The sequence below is a fragment of the Mesoplodon mirus genome (genome assembly GCF_964341445.2).
Source record: "Mesoplodon mirus genome assembly, chromosome: 6".
Lineage (NCBI taxonomy): Eukaryota > Metazoa > Chordata > Mammalia > Artiodactyla > Ziphiidae > Mesoplodon > Mesoplodon mirus.
Genome location: NC_138982.1, coordinates 94721618 through 94745647, shown reverse-complemented (window position 1 = coordinate 94745647; position 24030 = coordinate 94721618). Strand labels below are relative to the sequence as shown.

Genomic DNA, 24030 nt, shown 5'->3' with positions numbered 1-24030 from the left:
TATCACAGCTGAAAGAAATGATGCCTAGAGGATAATTTGGATGTGTTCTAGATGCTATGGAGCCAGACTAGAAGAGAGCTCTGTCTGAGGACGCTTGCTCTCCCACAGCCTTCCCAAGTTTGCATTTGACATAACCTTCCATTGGGAGAAGCCATATACAACTCTTTACTGCAGGGATCTGTTCACAAATGTCACCCACTGCATTGTTCAGTAATGTTTAACAGTATCATCCACTATATTACTCAGAAGACAAGTATAAGTGATTTCCTTTCTACTTAAATGTTGACAGAAAATTCTGTTTATCTTAATAAACTGACATTGTTTTTGTCTAAAGCACAAATGAAAATTTGAAACTAATTATGCTTCTACCTTGATTTTCAGGGATGACAGAGCCAAATTTCTGTCTTAGTTTTAACAACAAGTATCTTTTTTGTTACTATATACTCCTAATTCATCTATATATTTTTTAAATTCTTAGTTATTAATTTTTTTTCTTTTCTCTTTTTTAAAATTTCTTTTCCCCTCTCTTTCTTTCTTCCTCCCTCCCCTTCTTCCTTCCTCCCTCCCTCCCTCCCTTCCTTCCTAATTTGGATTATATGTTATGTTTTCTTTTAAGCTGCCTCAAATCTTTTTGTCAGATTAAACAAGGGATAAATGTAAAAATAAAATATTAGACATTTTTTTAAATCTGCCTTAACAAACACAAGCCATGCTGTCAATAAAATAGATGTCATCATTACAATGTAAATTAGCTTCTCAATTTCCTTAGAACCAAATTACCAATTATTTTTCCAGGATTCAGATAATACAAACTCTACTCTCATTTGTCCAATTGAAGAAATACGTTCCCTTTTTTTTCTTATCTGAGAAAATGTAATTTTAATCAAGAAATATAACTGTTCTTATTGTAGCTACCAAGTGTAATCATCTGACATTTTGCCTCTATCAAAAGGGACAGCCCGAAGGAATACGAAGTTCAAATACTTACACCTTGGCAGATGTGAGGCGCAATGCAACAGGAGACTACAAATGCTCCCTGATAGACAAAAAAAGCATGATTGCTTCAACAGCCATCACAGTTCACTGTAAGTCACCTTATTCTTCATTACCAGCTTCACTTTAAAGGCCTCTCATAGTCTAACTTTGCTATCTCTTCAAATAAATTGCAGCTGTATTTTTCTTAAATAATGTGGTTTCAGTAGACTTACTAAAGAGCATCAGCGTGAACCCAACTTTGGTCCAGATTTGCCTTACAATATTGAAATCTTGAATGGATCTAATAATTGCAACTTTTGGCAGTGATAAACCTCCATCTTCTTTCTAAATGTCTTCAGTTTGTGGTATTAATAAAATATTCACATGCATCTTAAAGAAATAAATTATTTTATATCTTAAGAAAATATATGGATATTCTCGAAGTTTACAAGGTTTGCATTTGGCCAAGAAAAGTGTAGATTAAGTATCTTTTTTTAATTACAGAGTACTTTTTTTTTTAATTTTTATTTATTTATTTATTTATTTATTCATTTATTTATGGCTGTGTTGGCTCTTCGTTTCTGTGTGAGGGCTTTCTCTAGTTGCGGCAAGTGGGGGCCACTCCTCATCGCGGTGCGCGGGCCTCTCACTATCGCGGCCTCTCGTTGCGGAGCACAGGCTCCAGACGCGCAGGCTCAGTATTTGTGGCTCATGGGGCTAGTTGCTCCGTGGCATGTGGGATCTTCCCAGACCAGGGCTCGAACCCCTGTCCCCTGCATTGGCAGGCAGATTCTCAACCACTGCGCCACCAGGGAAGCCCCTACAGAGTACTTTTAACACCCAAGCCCAGGCAACAGAAATTTTCTAGAAACAGAACCACTTCGAAATCACCCAGAACTTTTAACCCACTTTTATACTCCAGATACTCCAAAAGTTATATTTACTCCAGTAGATAGAAAAAAATAAATATACATAGAAAACAGACACTTCACTTGAGTTCTTCATTTTGTAATTCCTGACAGTCTGTATTATTGATGTACCCTGTGCATTGTAGAAATGGGAAACTAATTTGAACTGCTCCCTGGTGGCACTAGAATACACAGAGTGCTTTGGGCAAATGTCAGTCTTGCTTGGAAATATAAGCCAAATTTTCTAATAAGTCCTTTGCACCCAACATCACCTCTAGACATGATCCATTACAGTAAGGTTTCTCTAGACATGATCCACTACAATCCCATTGAATATGAGTGTTTCTTTGTTTCAAAATTGAAAGAGATATTAGAAACTGTTCTGAGGAAATGGTTCTAAATCTATTACTCTACCCATAACGCTTGGAAAACACGTAGGATAGGAGCTAGAAGTTTGAAGGAGGTACATCGGGGAATAGAGTAACCAGATGGTTGCTTTTGAGTGTCTGATGTTGGGAGCACACCCTGGGGAGCCCTATGGTTACAGTAGACTGTTAAGAAATATTCACAGCTAAGCTAGTTCTCTGTTTGCTCCATTTTCATGTTGAACATATCTGAGTGTGTCTGCCATCAGGGGCTAGTTAGAGAGAAAGCAGTGATGTCTCAGGATAACAACTGTGCTACTTTTTCTCTGAGGACACTTATCCAGTTTGTTCCATAGAGGAAAAGAAGTGAAGTGAAGGAATATAACCAGCAGATAAAATTGCCTGTGGAATAACTTTCTGATATGATTGTTCATGAAATCTTTGGGCCAATAACCAATAATCTCCAGTGCTTAGTGATGGTACAATCTGCTTATGTTTAAGAGATGCTAGCTACTCAGGATGCTAAAGAAAGAGAACTCTCATTTATATCACCTGTGTATCAGGCAGAGAAGGATAGATGGCAGAAAGTTTAGGCAAAAGGCTGTGCTGCAGCTACATAATACCTCAATGATCAGCTGCGATAAAAAAGAAATTAAATAAAAGCATGTAACAGTTTAATTGAATTTCAGTGCATTTAATTGGATTTAAATACATTTTGGTTTTGGAAGGTAGGCTTTAACACTGGGCTTTAAGGCCTGTGTTGCTCTGAAAAGCTAAAATACCGTACGCTAACATATATATATGGAAGCTAAAAAAAAAAAAAAGGGTACTGATGAACCTAGTGGCAGGGCAGGAATAAAGACATAGACATAGAAAATGGACTTGAGGACAAGAAATGTGGGGCGGGGGGTAGGACATGAGAAGCTGGGGCGAAGTGAGAGTAGCATCAACATATATACACTACCAAATGTAAAATAGATAGCTAGTGGGAAGGAGCAGCGTAGCACAGGGAGATCAGCTCGGTGTTTTGCTACGACCTAGAGGGGTGGGATAGGGAGAGTGGGAGGGAGACGCAAGAGGGAGGGGATATGGGAATATATGTATGCATATGTCTGATTCACGTTGTTGTACAGCAGAAACTAACACAGTATCGTGAAGCAATTATACTCCAATAAAATCTATTAAAAAAAAAAGCTAACATAGCATTGCAAGTAAATCAAGATTTTACTCTAAATTACATGAAATGAAAACATAAAAATCTTATTTTTGCACACTTATTCTAAATTGTTTGCTTTCAAAAATGATTTGTTTCCTTTCCATAGATGACTAAAGGGAGTAGGTAGAGAAGCACCAACCAGTACTTGCACATATTAGCAGAACAGACCTCTCATCAGGCTTTTAGCCCACAGATCTATAGTTGCTGATGAAGCATCTACTAGTCCTCTGCCAATTCACACACATATAGATCCTTCATCCAAGCTTTCAAAGTCCATCATCATCCTTTAAAATCACTTCTTTTATCTTCTCACTGGCAAGTTAACTGTCCAGCTAAGAAAAGCGTTAACTTGCCCTGAATTGAATTTTCATCTCAATATAATTCAACCAAATATTCTGAGGAAACTCCACTTTTCTATGTGATAATGCCTATTTTAATATTAATGAGAAACCTGTTTCTTCCCTTCATTCATTCAACAATAGTTTTTGAGGGCCTACAATGTGGCAGACACTGTGTATACACAGTGACAACTCAAGTCATGGTCCCTATCCCAAAGATGCTTACAGCCTAGCAGGCGAAACAAGTATTAAAAATAATGCTGTAAACAGTCAATAAATTACAATTATAACATGTAAAACCAAGGAGAAGCACAGGATGCAATAGCAAATCCCACTGCCATAGGATAAAGTCCCACCTCTTAGTATGGCAAGCACAGTCCTTAGTCTGGCCTTAATTACTTGTATAGGTTTACCTTCCATGTGTTATAACCATTCATACCAGTTTACTCACCACTGTGAAATCTGCCAAGCTCTCTCACCTCTTTGCCTTTGCTTATGTGGCAGAAGTTTTCCCAACATCTCCGCTTATCAAAGCCCTTCTCAACCATCAGGGGCCACAAACAGATACTGCCTCCATGCAATGCCTTTATTAGTGCTTTGAAAGCCAAGTTGGTTCTGTTCTCCACACTCCCATAAGTCTTCGCTTGTACCTCTGTCTGTAGCCCTTACTCTAGTTTTTCAGCAAATATTTCTTGAGCTCCTAATCTATAACACGTTTGCCACTAGGTGCTGATTTCATGCTGCCGTGTAGTGTCATCACATAGTTGAGTGCATATTACCTCTACCTCAAATTGTAAATTGTAAGCTCATTATTCATCTCAGTATCTCCTGTCGGTGCTTGGAACATAGTAGTTGTACAATAAATGTTCTATTGAACTGGATTTTCCTCATACAGATCATACTATGACAGTAAGATTTTTATAGAAATTACTTTCCATCTGAAAGATTTTACTTCCTTAGATGTATTTATACTCTGTTTTTAAAAAATGGTATCTGCTGACAGTGTACCTAATAATAAATCTTATTTAAAATTTCAACTGCATGAGAAATGGGATAGCATTTTTGAAAAATATCTAACCATTATAGTCAGTTCTCTCTGAAGAAACACGTGGACACCTAATGGTTTTTTAGTTTATCACCTGCTGTCTAAATATACTTGATTTTCCCATAGTGTGCCTTATCAACTCTTTTTATAATATTTACCTAGTCATCATCTTTCTTTATTTTCTTCCAGAAGTGATTGAAGAATTTTTTTCTTAAGGTGATAGGCCCCAGGTGAACACTTACATGCAATCAAAACATCAATCATGTTAACTGCAAATAAATGCATAATCAATTAGATTGACCGTTCACGTGTCCAAACTGATCTCAAAGCTGGCTTGAAAAGCTAGACTGATTATGCTACAGTTCAGTTATTTCAGTCACATAAATCACTTCTGAATTTCAAGTGCAGTTAGAAGGATTCTTTTTTCTTTCATCTATTTTTTTCTCAAAAAATATTTTGACTATCTTACTTTCTGGAGTTGCATTTCAAGCATATTTTCTGCTTCACAGATTTGGATTTGTCCTTAAACCCAAGTGGGGAAGTGACCAAGCAGATTGGCGATGCTCTGCCTGTGTCATGCACAATATCTGCTAGTAGGAATGCAACTGTGGTATGGATGAAAGTAAGTAATATTCCTTGGTAATATTCCACTGTTTGAACTGATTCCTTTTTAGGCTTCTCTTATATATTTATACAATATGTTTATACACCCACACTCATACTCTGTTTCTCTATATGTAATACAAATCATACCACAATAAACTTTTAGAGGTACTCAGCATCACTATGGCATCCATAATTGATGCTCTGAAACTTAGTTTGGGACATTAATTTAATTATGTGTATCTACTGAGTAATTATACACATACACACATGCACATGGTTACACACACATATACAGTTATATACTTTAGGGATTAACAACTTTCAATGTGTTTTAATCCACAACATTATAAACAGTGTGTTTACAACAACCATGTGAAATACGTAGGAAAATGATTATTTCCACACATTATTCAAAAGAAGTTGAGGCAGGAGAAATCAGAGAGCCACAGGTGATAGAGTGGAGACTTGAGCTCAGGCCTTACCCAGCATAAATACTGCACTCTAGTCACATAACCTTCTGCCTTTCTGCTGAAACTGACCTTAAGTGTCTGAATGTGGGTTCCATGAATTAGTAGCTCCTTGAAAGCAGAGAACTCTTTTCACCCCTGGGCCATAGTAGAACACCTGGAACATACTAGGAGCTTTGTCTGTATTTCCTGAGTACTTATATTCTTGTAATTGTCTGAAATGTAGGCCATTACCTGGGGACACAAACATTGCTATTATCTTTTTAGAGTGAGAAAGTAGAATTGGTAATTGGTTATTTGAGACAAGGTTATCACCAAAGGGAAAGGTTGTAACTATGTTCCCTCCACTCGAATCCTTGGCTAGTGTATCTGAACACCCAGTCCATTTATTACTAGAACATGGCATATAACAGAAGCACTTAACCAGTGATGTGTTAACAAAACACATACAAACCACTTAAAATAGGGGTTGGCAAGAATTATCTTTGTAAAAAAAATTGCAGGAAATTTATTGCTAGAGTTTCTTCTTGATGAAAATGTTAATTATTTTCTATTGCTTTCTTATCTCTTTTCATGCCGGATCCTCTGTTACTTGTTATCTTACTCTTAAAGCTCAGTTTCTTACTTCATTTTCTTTTAAACACAACCTCATCACAACTTCTAATTTACTCAGATAGTTAAAACGCATATTTAACATGAGGTATTTGTAGTAGTTAATGGTCAAAGGGCTAGACAAGTTCTAGGCATATGAACACTCATAGTGTGTTTTACTACAGGGCTGGAGAAACTAAGTTTACTTAGCTAAACCAGTTTCCACATCAGCTGCAGTCACTGCTGTTGATTAAATACCTCATGTCAGTAGTGCTGATCAATATTGCCTGGCCATTGGTTAGTTGATGGAAATGGAAAAAAATCGTAGTGAGCAAATACCACATAATTTGTGTTTAGTTGTCTTCTTAGGAGCATTTCAATTTCTGGTAAATAACATTATTTTCTGTATATAAAATGATTTTCAAAATTAAATGTTGCATTTCCTTTGTTCATAGGAATTAGGATAGTAATCTGTTATTAAAGGTTTCTTTTAAAATCATTTTTGTCATAATTGCCATGGCTGTGTAATGGATCCCCTGTCTTGAAAACTGTCTCCTATAAAATGACTTTCAGGTGTTTATATCCATCATTGATTATGTAGCACAAGTGTCCAATATCTGTCAATTCAAATTCATCTACGTTTACTATAAGGAGTAGCTACTATCAACTGAGAATTCTCCTTAATGTAAACACATTATATTATGCATATAATTAAGTCCTCGTAGCAATTCAGTATGGTAAGTTTACTACCCCATTTTACAAATAAGGAAACCAAGTCTCAGAAATTTATGAACTTGTTCCAAATTATAAATTCAGTAAATGGAAGAATCTGAAGTAAAACTCTGATATGTCTAACTCTAAAAGTACAGAGGAAAAAGGAAATCTATTTTTGAAAGAATTTGAAGCTAAAAAAAGCTTTCATTTTCATTAGACCCAGAAGTATAATTTTGGGCTTCATTATTATGTAATAAATACATGGAGAGTTATAATTGTGCCATGTGACATAATTAACTTTTTATTGAATCAGGATAACATCAGGCTTCGATCTAGCCCATCATTTTCTAGTCTCCGTTATCAAGATGCTGGAAACTATGTCTGTGAGACTGCTCTGCAAGAGGTTGAAGGACTAAAGAAAAGAGACTCATTGACTCTGATTGTAGAAGGTAATAAAATACGTGAGCACCAATTTAAATTTTTCTTTGAGAATTTAATATCTCTTTCTTTTATGATCTCAGTTCAACATCTTATTTTAAGTGTAATGACATTTTAGGAAAACCTCAAATCAAAATGACAAAGAAAACTGATCCCAGTGGACTGTCTAAAACAATAATCTGCCACGTGGAAGGTTTTCCGAAGCCAGCTATACAGTGGACAATTACTGGCAGTGGAAGCGTCATAAACCAAGCAAGTATTTGTCTTCTTGTTATGTGCTGAACTTGGTCCAATGTGGGGTTTTATTTAGGTACCTAAACTGTAGGCTAGCTTGTTATCAACATGAAATTTGCAGTATATTTTCAGAAGAAGCTTTTGCTAACTTCTTAATTTTCCCAAAGGAAGACCATAACTCAAAGAGAAATTTAAAATCATAGGGCCATGGAGAATGGAAGAACCATTTTGTTGTGGTCAATATCTGTTTTTAAAAGGAAATAAATTAAGTGTTGTTCCATGATCATTAATTCCTGAAGCTTGGGTGATTAAAGCACTAAGGTATATGCTTTCCTGCATCATGAACTTCCACATCTGAGTATAAGTGGCCTCACTTATACTTTGCTTACTTATGCACATTAAGTGTTATTTCTTCTTGAAACTGGGCCCTGGGTTGTGGTGAAGAACATAGTATACTGTGAACATATGGTCTGATTTGTGTGTGCCAGGGCCAGAGTAAGGCTAGCTAAATATATAGTGTCTAGGTTGGTTCCTGCTGAACAAAAATATTCATAAAGTATTCATAAAGCAAACAGTAATATTTGTACCTTTGTCACACCATTTTAGTTTGTAGTAGTAAAGGGCTAAGAACTTATGAACACTACCATTAATTTTCTTTGACACACATACACACACACACACACACACACACAAAGATGAGAATATGGTCTATCACTAACAGTTCAGAGCTGTTCCATTAAATTGCCAGTCAGCTTGAGTTACTGACATACTTGTTAATTCCATTTTCTCTAAGACAGTCTTCATGTCCGTCTTCTCAGTGCAGCCACCTAAAGACTCTTCAGGAATACCCAGATGTGCCATTTGATTGTTTGAATCTTCTGTGCTGCCTTCTTCCCAGCTTCAGACCCAGTTGAAATCTGAGAAGGCATGCATAAACCAGAGTTTCAATATAAAGTTAAAGTGTCCATTCTTTCTCTGTCTGGGGAAGTTGGGCTGCTGGTCCAGCTTATGCAATGTAGTTTTGCAGAGCAAGGTGAATTTTGGCTCTTTCACCTATGGGTGATGGATATAAATTTGCATAGCTCAAGCATGGAAGGTCCCCAAAGGAGTGGACACAAGCAAATGCCTCCTGATTTGGTTAAGTGTGATGCGGACACACAAACAAGAGAACATGCCTGAGGAGGACAAAAAGGCTCTTGATTTCAGAAAAAAAGACCTGAATTGCTGACAATGTACACATCTATTTTTTGGCATAAAAAATGACTGTTTCTCTTCTATTCTTTTTGCTTTCTAGTTCAATTTAGTAATAATTACAGCAAAAATAACTTTTGGTACTGGGTAATGCAAACAAAGAAAATAGAAAAATAAGCATTTGGTAAATATTTGATGAATAAAAAGATACAAAGATTTAAAAGGCCATCCTAGAAATAAGCAAATGTATTGTAGAGATAAACATAATAAAAACAAAGATGCAGTGAGAAAGTTATGTGAAAAATACTAGTGGGAAATGGAAAAAAAGCAGGTGAACTTACTATGAGGATAAAAATAATAATGCCATTCTTCATTGTCAAGCAGAAGGACTGATTCTGGCCCACTAGGTGATATGTTATTTTTCTTGTCCTAGGTTTGTGCTGATACATCCATATTTTTTTATTTGTTCCCTCCTCAATCACATGGTGAATCTATTATTTTACAACTACTGTTACTTGTGCCCCACCCCTCCCCAGGGGCTCCATGATGTCTCTAAGCATGAAGCTCTCTCCTGTCCTCAAGGCCTTTAAGATGTAGTTGAGGAGAAAGCACATAGAGAACAATACAGGATGTGGTGTGTATAATATGTCTCAGAAAAGAATACAAGTACATGCTTGCTTTAGTGGAGTTGGACTTAGGAGTCATGTCCTGGGGAAGAGATTAAAGTGAATTTTCTCTTATGTTTGAAGGAATTAAATGGCAGTGATGATCCTCATTAATACCTCACAAAAAACAAATGAACTTACCAGTCACTGAAAAAATAACCTATCCTCTGTATTTAACTCAAGAAAATTGAGGAAAAAATAGTCTTTTTTTCCCATGAGAAAATCATACATACATATGCACTTAGATATCATGGCTTAAGATAAAGGGATTCACCCCTGTAGTGAAGAACAATCACATAGTTTACAAATAGAATTAAATTCATGTTTATTAGGAGAAAATTGGTGATGAGTTAATCTCTAACTAATTATTTTGAGACAGGTACTATCATGTCCAAATATTGACTAACCTGAGCATCTACTGAAAAAGAAGAGTTTAATTGATTTAATTATTAGAATTAATAATAGAAGCATAAAAAGAAATCCAGATATGGATTCGCTACTCTTTTTCCTCCATGCTGTGGTTATAAGCCTGAACTGGTCTCATCTATGACCTTACATGTACCCTTGAACGCCAGATAACATGACAGAACACCACACCTATCCCATTTCATTCAATATTACTCTTTCCCATGTTTTTAATTCATTTCCTTTTCTAAATCCATTTTCCTTTTCTTTTTCCAGACAGAGGAATCTCCTTATATCAATGGCAGGTATTATAGTAAAATTATCATTTCCCCTGAAGAGAATGTTACATTAACTTGCACAGCAGAAAACCAGCTGGAGAGAACAGTAAACTCCTTGAATGTCTCTGCTAGTGAGTATTTCATTTCTGGCATTAAAAATGTAAGAAAATTTGAAGTTATTCTTCATTAGTTTAAAAGCTTCAATTCCATCTTCCTGTGCTGCATTATGGTAAGTTTTATTTATTTATTTTGCATTTGGTATCATCATCATAAGGTTCTTTTTTTTCTTTTTCCTGGTGTCCATTCTTGTACAATCCTTGTCTTAGTTAAATCATTTCATGTTTTATGGGTCAGAGACTTTACCTTGTACAGGAATATTTCCAAGATCAACAGAAGATAAGGACTAAGTTGCTCTTACTTAATCCATGTTTTGTGTTCAGAGTACAGATAATTCAAAGATTATCTGAAAACATTTCTGTAACAATTTTAATTTTGGTAAATTTTTAATTCCCCTTAATCTATTATTTTGCATTTCAATTCTTTGTAGTATTTATCCTATTCTTATTTTGCACAGGGATGCCACATGCTTAAATTCATTCAGCAAGTTGGTAGTAAAACTGATATCAGAATTCCTGAAATCTAGTTTCAAAAATTGATGTTTTGGGGCTTCCCTGGTAACACAGTGGTTGAGAGTCCGCCTGCTCATGCAGGGGACACGGGTTCATGCCCCGGTCCGGGAAGATCCCACATGCCGTGGAGCGGCTGGGCCGGTGAGCCATGACCGCTGAGCCTGCGCGTCCGGAGCCTGTGCTCCACAACGGGAGAGGCCGCAACAGTGAGAGGCCCGTGTACCACAAAAAAAAAAAAAATTGATGCTTTTGAATATCATATTTGAATCATAGGTTACAAAAACAAACAAATGAGATTACCTCAGAGAAAGTGAAAAAAAAATCTGTCAGTGCTGAAATCAAGGTAATGGAAACATAACAGTAGCAGCTTCTTTATTTAATTTGAAATTATCTCTCATCTTCAATTATGTAATTCTTTTTTTTGCCATGTCAGTCTTAAATCAGGTCTGGCTTAGAATGAGGCTCAGTTCTGGACAAGATGCTAACTGACCCTCCAAACCTTCATTCTTCAGTCAGTTGGAATCCTGTATGTGACATTAGCAGGATAGAGATATACTGGCTAGGAATTAGCTGGAGCTAGGAGAAAATAATTATCTAAAGATAATGGTCCTTAACAGAATATGACTGGAATTTAAAAGCCTTTTGGACTGACAGGAGAAAAGAACCAAGCGAACATAACTCTAAAATAGGAGCACTGACTTCTCTGAATTCAATTCAGTGAGTATTGATTTGTCCTACCTAAAAAGAGAACTTATCCTTTCTTCCTGAACACAAGTCTCTCTTTTTATTCTAACCCATCAAATAGTGGTTTTCTAGACCTTGCAGTGGTTTGATCAACATCTAATACCGTCATTTTCAAGTTCAGTGAGCACCTCGAGAAATTCCAATGTATGAGGAGGGGTCTAGGAATCTGCATTTTAACAAGCATCACTGGAAGTTCTGATGCAATCCCATGTGCATTGAAGAATATTTATTTAGTCTAATATTAGATGATAATCCACCACAGTGACAATCCTTAACATGGGCCAGGAGCACAGCACTATCAGAGTCATTTGGAGGGCTTTTACAAGCATCACAGATATTGCCCCTTCACCTCTGAGACGTCCCCAGTTTTAACCTCCACCCCTACCACTTTGAGAATGTCTCTAGCGGCAAATCCCTGACGCTAGAGGATGAAAATGAATTCTCCTCCATTGAGGCCAGAAAATTGGAAAAAAGTTGAGAAACACTACATTGAAGATTTCATACGCTGCAACTTGTTTCTCTTAAAATGAAGTCCTATTAAAAGGTGGTAGATAGTGGGGAAATTAATATGGATTTCAGATCAATACTATAGCTTGTCAGTTGTGAAGTTATCTATGGTAGATTAATATCTTTGCAGTTTTCACTACTCTTTCTTTAAAACAAGATGAATTTCTTTGTAGGGAAGTTCACACTCTATTAAATGTAAATTTTTTTCTGCCCTTAGCTGTAGAATAGATATTTTATCTTTGAGTATTTTTACATCATACTATAATGGTAAAGGTGACTTTCATATATCAACAAATTTTGTTTTTAATTTCATATTAACATTTTTCATTTCAGTAAGTATTCCAGAACACGATGAGGCAGACGAGATAAGTGGTAGGTACTATGCTGCCGACTCTTCTTCCTTGACTATCCACTCAAGATTTATGAAGTGTCATTGAATAAGTAATTTTCTTAGCTGTCACAATTTTGACTTGAATTAAAATAGCAAATGAGACAAGAGAGTAAGAATGCTAAAATTTTAATCCTTTAAAAGCACAAGTTTGCATGTTACTCTTAGTAGTGAGCCTCAGTCATTTTTAATAAGAAATAATAACTAGATTGACTTGTTTTCACAAATGCTTGGCATTGTCTGTAATTGTATGGGCTTTTCTTTTTTGTTGTAGATGAAAACAAAGAAAAGGTGAATGACCAGGCAAAACTAATTGTGGGAATTGTTGTTGGTCTCCTCCTCGCTGCCCTAGTTGCTGGTGTCGTCTATTGGCTGTACATGAAGAAATCAAAGTAAGTTGTAGAAAAAAGATCTTCATTGTTCATTGACTTTCATTGGGAGAAAATACAGTGTGTTCATTATGCTCATTTCAGCTGGGCATGTAATTTCTATAATAGGAAAGACATATCCCCCAAATCAGGCTGATCATGTTTTGTCTTCAGCTCACTGTGACTATATTACCAAGACTGGGGACATGGCTTGGAGTGATTTCACCTGTGTCCCCTTATTTTTCTCAGTCAGTAGTCTGAATTCAATTATTTGATTTTTTTTCAATGCTTAGGTAGATTTTTTTTTTTAATTATTTATTTATTTATTTATGGCTGTGTTGGGTCTTCGTTTCTGCACGAGGGCTTTCTCTAGTTGTGGCAAGTGGGGGCCACTCTTCATCGCGGTGCGCAGGCCTCTCACTATCGTGGCCTCTCTTGTTGCGGAGCACAGGCTCCAGACGCGCAGGCTCAGTAATTGTGGCTCACGGGGCTAATTGCTCCGCGGCATGTGGGCTCTTCCCAGACCAGGGCTCGAACCCGTGTCCTCTGCATTGGCAGGCAGATTCTCAACCACTGCGCCACGAGGGAAGCCCCGCTTAGGTAGATTTTTAAAAGGCACGTAGTGCCTAAAAGTCAGCCATTCTAAACAGTTTGGCTGAGGTTGCTGGAGATTAAGTAAAAGCTGTTAGTACATCCTGCAGGGACAGCCGGGTGTCTTTGCAGTGACAGGTCTGGCCAGCAGTGCAAGTGTTGGTGAGGTAGAGCCATCTTGTTGTCACTACTTCTCTATTCTAGTTAGGTCACTTTGTTCCACAGAAGAATCTAATTCAGGGGAAAAGTCATCATTATGTTGTCTTGAGTTTTAAAACAATGATTAGACAAAGTACCAAGATTACTTTAAAAATGATTTAGATGATGTTTAAAGATTATTAGAGTCATGAAATAATACATATGGTACCTACCTCACAAATCATCTAACAGTGGTTTATAATGAAAATCCAGTTGACCGATGAAGATTCTTAACATACACACATGCCTAGTACTCCTCATTGCCCCAGCTCTGACCCTAAGTTCAGATGCAACTGGTCAGAGGTGCAATTCTAGCATTGCATTTTTTTAAAGTTCCATTGGTGATTATGTGGTGTACCCCTGGTTTCAAACTCCTGTATCTAATAAATGAGGAAATTGAATTTTGCAAGGGGATATGTATAGCTAGTGGCAACTTTAGTCTTTATTTTATATTTTCTTGATGTCTTGATATAACCCCTTTCAACAACTCAGGTAAGTTAACTTAAAAGAAAATCAAAAGATAAAACAGACTCAATCAGATCCATGATCTCACCCTGTAAAGATACAAATGTCAGTGAAGTAATATTTGAATGGAGCTGCCATCAAAGGGAGGCAGTGGCTCAGAATTTTTAAAGTCACGTAATGTGAGCATGTACTGAGTTCTATTTTGTTCTCACAATCCATCTCTGAAGTAGGTACTCTTATTATACATATTTTACATTGGAAAAAACTAAGGCAAAGAATGGTTAAATGACTTGCTTGAGATTACACAGTTGTAAGGGACAGAATTATATTTGATTTAAGGCAGTGATGTTTTAGAATCTTTGTGCTTAATTACTAGTTCTTATTTTCTCTCGTTATGCCTTACTTTTTCTCTTTTTCAGTCACATAAGGCAGAAACACATTGCTGTTGTGTGTTGTAGTTGATATACATGTCCACTCACACTAGGGCACAGTCAGTTCTAATCTTGGCACTTCAGTCCTCAATCTTGAACAGTCTGCACTATCACTTGATAACAAATGTGGGTTTTTTTTCAGCGAAAATTTTACCTACAAACACTTCATGTTGCTTTGTGCCCATGATTTCCATGGAAAATTTAGAAGATTGCCTGTACTACATAAAAGAAAGGAAGTGCAAACAGTTGCCCAGAGGTGGTATCTATCTTACAGAAATTCTCCTTCTGTGTGTGTGTTTCCTGACTATCAAAATCTTATCCTACCTTTATAATCCACAGTGAGGTGCTCACAAATCTAACAGCTTGGCCTCTAGGGTATTTTGGTTTTATTTATTTAGGGTTTCTGATACACTCCAAAGTAATTTTATTTCTTAAAAGAATGAAAATAAAATTTCTCTGTATCCTGGAATTGAGCTGAAAAATAAACAGCAGTCCTCTACATTATGTTCAAATGAATGTTAAATTCTTGGAGCTCCCCCAGCGTCCTTAACCATCCTATTCTGATTGCCAGTGTCTCATCATACCCTGTTTGTCCTTCTATGAATAGAAAAGAATTGTGTGTGTGTGTGTGTTTTTCTGTTTTTTTAGTTATGTCATCTGTCATTACCATACGGTAACCCAAAATTAAAATCATGGGTAAAAAAATGCTGGACATTTAGCTTCATAGTGTCTTTAAGTTAAGGGTTAAGACTTCATGCATTTCCTTTAAAGTACTTCATTAAATTAAGTGCTTATTTTACCATCTGACATGAACATTTGTCTAAATAACTGTTATTTAATTGAAAAGTGCACCAACCTTTCTAGTGTCAGTATTATTGATAATCAAAATAATAAATTGCAATTCTTACCCCAAGCATCAAAATGTTTTTATTAAGAATTTGCAGAACTTTTCAGATTTGCTAAGTGCTTCACATTCCTAACTAGTTATTCTTTCTACTGCCTTCTGAGATAAGCAAGTATTTTTGCTATATGAGTTATTGTTAACACCTGTGTCCAGAGTAAGTGCAGATTCATAATAAGAGCTTTCAGGTTAAGAATTGCTAAGTCTATTTTGGGGTCTACTATACTCTCTTTTTTGTCTTCTAGATAACTTCACCTTTACAAATCAATATGAGAGTTTCATTTCTGTCTTAGCTTAATTCATCAACATTTTACGTGGATATGAGAGATTTTTAATAAAGATATGGTCCATACTTTTTCTGCAGATACCTAAAGAAATATACCCTTGTGTTTACCATCCTGCAAAATAATACCATCAACAATCTTAGTGAGTCACCCATTATTGCAAACAACTTTGAGCCATAATTATATTAGTTCTTTGCACTGGCAATTTAAAAAGTCAGTGGAGAGAGAAATGAGGGAAACAATCTTTTATGCCCAAGTAGAATTTAAGAATACATTTGTTAACATACCTAGTGGCTACTCAGATAACATGCACTCCCCATTCCATTAATATGAGATACATATTTTTATATGTATTTTAAATATGGAAAGGATATGCTTAGCAGTTGTGCTTGACACTGTGATATGGTATATTCATTGAAGAATAAGGGCTCTTGATTCCTCTGCTGTTTTGATTCATATAACTTCTCACTGGAATTTTTTTTAATTTGAGATATTTTGATAGTGAGAATGGATGACTCCAATCATTTCCTGTGTATGTAGGGTATTAACTGACAGTTCCAGGCAAAAGGTATTAATTGACTAAACCCAGTTCATATCTAGTTGTTTAACAGATAGGAAACATTAATGACCTAGAGCTAATTCAATGACTTTTTAATTTATTTACTCCCTTTCTCTCCATCCTGTTCTCTGAACATTGTTTTTATATCTGCAGGAAGTTGAATGTTAGTATTTGAGTTCAAAATTCTCTCCTGCATATCTTATATTACAAGAACTAATGAAAAATTAAAAGAGTCAAAGATAAAGGAAAAATGTAAGGTAGCATGGTGTAGCTACAAACTGATTCAGAACTGTATTAAAACCATAATTTCCAGGTTGGTTGCATTTAAGAGACCCTTGACCACGATACTTCTTACCACTAAACTGGAAGTAAGCATTAACCAGACATTTGTAATCTCAAGATGCACATTGTGTGAATACTGGAAGTTTACCAAGAGATTTATCTTTTGCAACTGTGGAACTCATGACTATTTTCATGAAGTTTTTGGACAATATCTAGGCAATATGGAAGTCTAAAAATCACAAATAACCTTTGTCAGTTTTGCCTTTTATAATGCTTTACTATTCTACTACTGTCTTAGGAAAAAAAAAAAAAGACAGTCCTAAATTGGCAAAAGACTAAAGAAGACTGCCTATAACCCCCAAACTTCAAGAAATACTGTTAAATTAAGGCTTTCTAAAACCCTTCTTATTAGTATCTCTTAATATATGGAACAGGATCTTGCAAGAAAGTTTATTTTAACTGAATTCTATTTCCAATCAATACTCTGTCTAAAATCAAATATATTTTCCCATAAGGGAACTTATGCAGACTCCCTGCTGAATAGGTTGAAAATATAGTGCTGAAGGACCATTTATAGCACATTTTGAGTGACTTTCCTCATTTATTACTATGTAAGCATCTTCTTCTCTTTTTGTACTTTTACTCAAATCCTCAAATTTTAATGAGGTAAATTTAATAAGGTAACCATATTTCATAGTATCTAAGGCTCAGTGAGTGTAATCTGCCTAAGATAACACACGCAATATCTTATTCCATATCCCATATAAACTTTCAAATATATTTTGCTGCCTCACCAGGACTTCTTTGGAATTAAAACTTCGTCTCTGACTTTGATTGCCTGCTGGCATTTAATATAGTGCTAGGGGTGGAAGGGTGTGCTCTCAAGTGCAGGGCTGATGTGGCCTCTCACCTTGTATTAGACGTCAAACTAATCCAAGTTTTCGTTTCTTTTCCCTTCCCTACCCACAGCCTGGCAGGCAGCCAAAAGAAGGAAGAAAAGAAAATGCCCCATTATTCTATCAAAGCATAAATAACAGGGGAGACTAGAGGGGAAATAAGATAATGTGGAAATGCTGGAGTCCCCCTTTGGTCAATCACAAGGTCATTGGCCACCCAAAGGGCAGAGCCATTCATGGCCTTGCCCTCTCCTACTACATGTGAACTGAAACATTTCCAGAGGAAAGAGATAGCATCAAAACATAATGTTTTCAATTTTTATCTCTTCTAGCTGTCTGTATGTATGCATTGCACTTTATTTTTTTTAATTTCATGTGTTTGGTTTAATTATTGTTTCAAAGGTGAAGGGAAATCCTGTTCCTCAAGCATCTGCCTCTGCCCAGGCTGTGTTAGCACATTACCCACCTAAAGGAAACACTTTGAACGATGATGCTGAATACATGCCAGTGGCATCCTGCTTTCATGCATATTCAGTACTGTTACATTTATTTTGATCTACTGATACTTTACATAATGGTGGTTCCCATATTCACTATTGCCCAAGTGAAAGCCATTTTCTGTTTTTCACTGAGGACATTAGGAAATCTCTTTTAATGGAGAGTTTCTTTGGAGAGTCTTAGAAATGCTAAGGATATCAAATTGAAACTTGTAATAAGTCCAACTATTCTTCTTTGTTTCCTTCTTCAAACCCAGAAATTGCTGACAACTGTCTTTCTAAGATGCAGTGGTTAGAGCCCTCCTCTCCTCCTCTAGCTCTTTATTAAGCTTGGCCCAGGAGGAAACTTACTTTGCTGAGAGTTGTGACCAGGGAAGAAAGAAAAATAACTATTCTCATGGGTATGATCCTAATTACCTGCACAGGTATCAACGGCTGGTTTGCTGAAAGTGGCAACTCCACACCGCCAGGGTCCCAGTCTTAAATACCCATAGTCCTGGTGCCCTTCTGTGCTGTGTCCCAGCCAAGCTATACATTAGAAATCACAGAAAATGCCCCTCTAAACGAGGAAGTGATAATAATTCCTCATGTTGCCTCTGAGTTTTCAAATTTGTTATACATATGCCTACACTTGGGAAACCTAAAGTCTTATGAACTCTTTCATGTGTGAATTATTTTACATGGGTATTGTTTTTATTTTCCAAATATACATTTCTGTTATAACACTTTATGTATCTTTTCAAATGACACCACATTCCAAGATTGTGATGTACTGGTTATGTCTGCAACTCCTATTCTCCTTCACTTTTCCTATCTCCTTCATCCCCCTCTAACCTATTTGTTAGTTGAGATATAATTGACATATAACAATGTATAAATCTAAGGTTTACCACATGTTGATTTGATACATTTATATATTGCAATATGATTTCTACTGTAGCATTAGCAACACCTCCATCCAGTCTCTTAGCAACTCTGAAACATTAAAATAAAGGCACACTTAGAAGACACCACTAGATTTGTTCCCTACTTCCTTTCAAGGAGATCCAGAAACAAGTTTATGGTACTGGGGAAAATCTCACAAAAAAGTTTAAGAATCTTCTAAAAAGTTATTTAAAAGCAACTTGAACCCTTAATATCCCTGCACTTACAGAAATAACACAGAAGGGGAGTTGAGAGCGAGGACTGAACTCCCTTTGGCCACTCAGTAGCTATGTGGCCTGGGCAGCTGTCCATTACTCACCATCAGTTTTGTGAGTCCCTGTCACCTGCTGGGGGCTTTCACATACACTATACATTTATCCTCACACCAGCCCTGTGAGTAGATCCTATTGTCCCCTATTTACAGAAGAGCAAGCATCTTAAGAGGAGGGACTTGTCCAGGGACTTGCAGCTAAGACTTGACACATGAGGATGAGAACCCAGACTCACTGACCCCAACCAAGGTCAAGACTCTTCTCTCTGCCTCACTAATTAGAGAGTCTTCCAATATTAATTTATTGTGATTCTATTATTTAAATTTTATCTCATTTTAAAGTTATAAAAAAAGCTGACTGATTGAGAACATTTAAGCCAAATAACTGTAACAATTTTTATTTTAACCCAAGTGCTCATTCTTTATAAATGCCTTAACCTCATCCCTCAAATCAGTTGACTGAAAAAAAAATGTTGACTGAAAATATTGCTAAAGGGAATGGTTTAAATAAATTTTTGTTCTCTTCCAGTAGTAGATGGAAATCTAACCTGCTTTCAAATCTCTGAAATTTCCCCAAATTAAAAAGGACACTTCCATAAAATTATATTATTTTTACCACATCAATCTCAAAACTGAGCCCAAAAATAATCAGAATAATTTTTAGAGGCTTTTCCCTGAAACAGAGAGTGGACTCTCAGTAACAAAAATGGAGAAATTCATTAAAAATTCCAAGTAAATCTTATATACATAGACTCAGTGAATACCCCTTCCCCCAGCAGCAACACTATTTTTATTTCTATTTAGTACATTTCACAGTGGTTAACACTTAGCTTATTTGTATAACTTGGCACATGGCTGGGAAGCCAGACGGCTGGAGCTTGAATCCTGGTTTTGCTACTTGCTAGCTCTGTGACCACAAGCAAGTTTATTAGTCTCAGTGTAAAACACAGATATCCTAAGGCTAAATAAATTTAATACCTATGCAGCACTTAGAACAGTGCCTGGCATATTAAGGCATTATAAGAGTGTTAGCAGTTATGATTTTGGAGAGTGAGATTAAGAAAAGAAGGGAGACTGTTTTTACTTTTGTAACTTAAAAATAAGAAAAATATCAGTTTGAAGTTACTCAGCTCTTATTCTACAAATATGTTTCATGTTGCTCTTAACAAACCCTTTTTTGTAATGCCAGACTGAGAGCAGTGATTCTTAGCCTGATTTTACCTGACAGATATGCTGAAAGATATTATGATTTGCCCTGAATACCACAACTTCCTTCGAGGGAATTCTAGTCACTCCCTTCCTCTGAATACCTCCTTTTACTTGATAGAATTTGGTAAAATCACAGAAACTACTTTTCATCCCCAGACAAATACTAAATCCACCTAGAAAGTAAATAGTATTGGAAATGGAAAAGGTATCCAGATTCTCATTGTACTTTTTGCCTGGTTCTTTCAATCCCTGGCCATAAGGATCATGCTTTAGCTTTTCGCTGTATAATGTTTTTATATTAAGGTAAAACTCGCTTACATTAAATATGCAATTAAATCTGTTTTGATAAATTTATACACCTTTGTAACCATTACTCCAGTCATGATATAGAGCATCCCATCACCTCAGAAAGTTCCCTTGGAATTCCTTCCTGTCCAGCCCTGCCATCCTTTTTCCCTTAGGCAACCACTATGCTGATTATTACCACCAGAGATTACGTTTTCTTAATCTGGAAACTAATATAAATGGAACTATACAGAATGTACTCGTATCTTTCCTTTAACACAGTGTTTCTGAGATATCAATACATGTATTAATGATTTAATTGTTTAGAATTGCTGAGTAGTGGTCCGTTGTTAGAATATATCACATTATTTTAATCCATTCTCTTATCTATGGACACTTGGATAGTTTCCAGCCAGTATGGGCTGTCATGAATAATATGGCTAAAACCAACTTTCTATATAAGCATTTTTCGTGGGCATATGTTTTCATTCTCCTGGGCAAATACCTAGAAATGGAACTGCTAAGTTGTAGGGTAGATACTTGTTCATGAGAAATTGCCAAACAGCTTTCTCAAAGTAGTTGTCCTATTTGCAGCCCCACCAGCAATATATAAAGTTTCAGTTCTTTTACATCTTTGCATAAATTTGGTGGTGTTGTTCTGTTTAATTTTAGCCATTCTAGGAGGTGTGAAATGATACCTAATTTTGGTCTTAACTTGCATTTCCCTGAGACCTAATGATTTTAAGCTCCATGTACTTATCGGTTAGCTTCTTTTGTACAGCGACTATTCAAAGCTTTTGCCTATGATTTTATTGTTATTTGTCTTATGTAATTGCTCTGTAAGGGTTCTTTACATATTCTATATCAAAAACCTTTGTTATATATTGTAAATATGTTGTCGAAGTCTGTGGCTTGATTATTCTTTTCTTAATGCTGTCTTTTGATGAGAAGTTTTTAATTATGATGAATAACAACTTACCAATTTTTTCCTATTATATTTACTGCTTTTCATGTCCACTCTACAAAATCTTTGCTTATTCCAAAGTGGCAAAGATATTTTTCTATGTCTTTTTCTAGAAATTTTATAGTTTTACACTTGAGTATATATCTGCTATTTTGTGTGTGGTACAAGATAAAGTTAGTTTATTTGCTTGTTTTATGCTATATATATATATAGCATATACATATCAAGTCATTCTAGCACCATTGGTTAAAAAAACTTCCTTTTGGCCTTGGCACATTTGTCATCCTCATCCTCCTCCTCTTCCTCATAATAGTCCTTCAACTTTGATGTTCTGCTTGTGTTAGTTTTTTATATCTTTGTGTTTCCATATAAACTTGAGCAACTTGTTACTTTCTCTCCCCCCTCCCAATTTTTAAAGCTTTGTGGGACTATGGTTGCTTTGAATTTCTAGATAAGTTTGGGTATACTTAACATCTTAAAAATATTTAGTCTTCCAAACCATGACCACCCTCTATATCTCCATTTACTTAAATATTTTCCATTTTTTCTTAGCAATATTTTATAAATTTTAATGTAGACATCTGATATGTCTTATAAAGTTCATTCTTATGTTTTATGTACTTTGCAGCTATTATAAATGCAATTATTCTGTGAGTTTTATTTTCCATTTTTATATTAATATATAGAAATATAATTTTTGCTGTTGAAATGCATCTTCCTAAATTCACTTGTTCTGTTAGTTGTTCTGTGAATTCCTTAAGATTTCTATGTAAACAATCATTTTATCTGCAAATAGAAATAATGTTACTTCTTTTCTTCCATTTCATATGCTATTTATTTATTTATTTATTTATTTGCCCTCATAGAGACTTTCAATACAATGTTGAATAGAAATGTGGAGAGCAGACATTTTTACATATTCTCAATCTTAGAGGTTGAATTGTTCAATATTTGCCATTATGTATGATATTAGCTGTACGTTTTTCATATTTGCCTACTCAGAGTTAGTTAAGGGTAGTGTCCTCCAGACTGCCATGTCTGCCCAAGACTTCTGACTCCAGCTGCAAGGAGTTAGGGTCCAAATACATAGTTAGAGAGAAGAGTTCACATAAGACTACCCTCATTTCTGCTATCAAGTTTGGGGTTTTGCAAAACCACCCTCAGGCTTGATAATTTGCTAGAATACTCACAGAACTCATGGTTATATTCATTACAAGTAAAGGATACATTAAAATTGACTAAGAGAAGAGAAGTGCAGGGCAGAGTCTGGGAGGATTCTAAATGTGAAGTTTCCTTTGTCCTCAGGGACCTATTACTCTACTGGCCTCAATGAGTGGCAAAAGCATGGAGTATTGCTGATCTGAGAAGCTCACCTGAACTTTGGTGTCCACAGTTTTTGTTGAGACTTCATTACATGGGCATGATTGATTGATTAATTATCCATGTGGTTGAACTCAATCTCCAGCCTCTCCCTTCCCCAGATGTCAGGCTGATATCAAATGGCCCAAAGCCCCCACCCTAAACTGTATGATTGTTCTTTCAGGTGTGGCCAGTCTCCACCCCAAGATGATTGGGTGTTGATGGCCCTGCCCTGAGACATCTCCTCAGCATAAACTATCAGGTGTGATCCAAGAAGCCCACCACAAATAAGAAAGCCACTCCTATCACTCAGAAAAGTCTAAATATTTAGAGATTATCTCCCAGGAACTGAGCACGAAGGCCAGACCTCTCTTTGGGCAAAACCAAATTCCTTCCTACACAAAGTCCTTTAACAGGTTGAAGAAATTTTTTAGTATTCTTAGATTACTAAGAGTTTCTATTGCAAATCATTGTTGCATTTTCTCAAATGCCATTTCTATATCTACATCTATATTATATTCTATCTATATATACATTATTTCTAAAAATAATCGTATTGTTTTCTCATATTTTTTATTCTGATACAATGGTCAGTTACATTGATTGATGATTGAATATTAAGCCAATCTTGCATTCCTGGAAAAAATCCCACTCTATTATGATGTATCATAATTTATATATATATTGATGGATAGTATTTGCCAATGTTTCATTAAGGATTTTTTTGTCCACATTCATGAGGAATATTGTTCTGTAATTTTCTTAATTTATGTTTTGTTCCTTTATCATACATCGGTTCAGTCTTTTTAGGGAGCTTTCAATTTTCTTGATGATTTCAAATA

The 24030-nt window shown here is 35.9% G+C and overlaps 1 protein-coding gene across 4 annotated transcripts in view; it reads left to right on the top strand.

Moving 5' to 3' along the window:
- The window catches only part of ALCAM (activated leukocyte cell adhesion molecule), a 208086-nt gene that overhangs the window by 167495 nt on the left and 16561 nt on the right, over positions 1 to 24030 (top strand). The window contains exons 8-14 of one of the 4 annotated variants that reach the window (XM_082625199.1): positions 953 to 1085; positions 5357 to 5469; positions 7539 to 7674; positions 7782 to 7919; positions 10439 to 10567; positions 12650 to 12688; positions 12979 to 13096. In XM_082625199.1, coding sequence (XP_082481325.1) covers positions 953 to 1085; positions 5357 to 5469; positions 7539 to 7674; positions 7782 to 7919; positions 10439 to 10567; positions 12650 to 12688; positions 12979 to 13096 — 806 coding nt within the window. Of the gene's footprint in view, positions 1 to 952; positions 1086 to 5356; positions 5470 to 7538; positions 7675 to 7781; positions 7920 to 10434; positions 10568 to 12649; positions 12689 to 12978; positions 13097 to 24030 lie in introns of all 4 variants that reach the window. The other 3 variants (XM_082625198.1, XM_082625201.1, XM_082625200.1) reach the window with 3 other exon arrangements.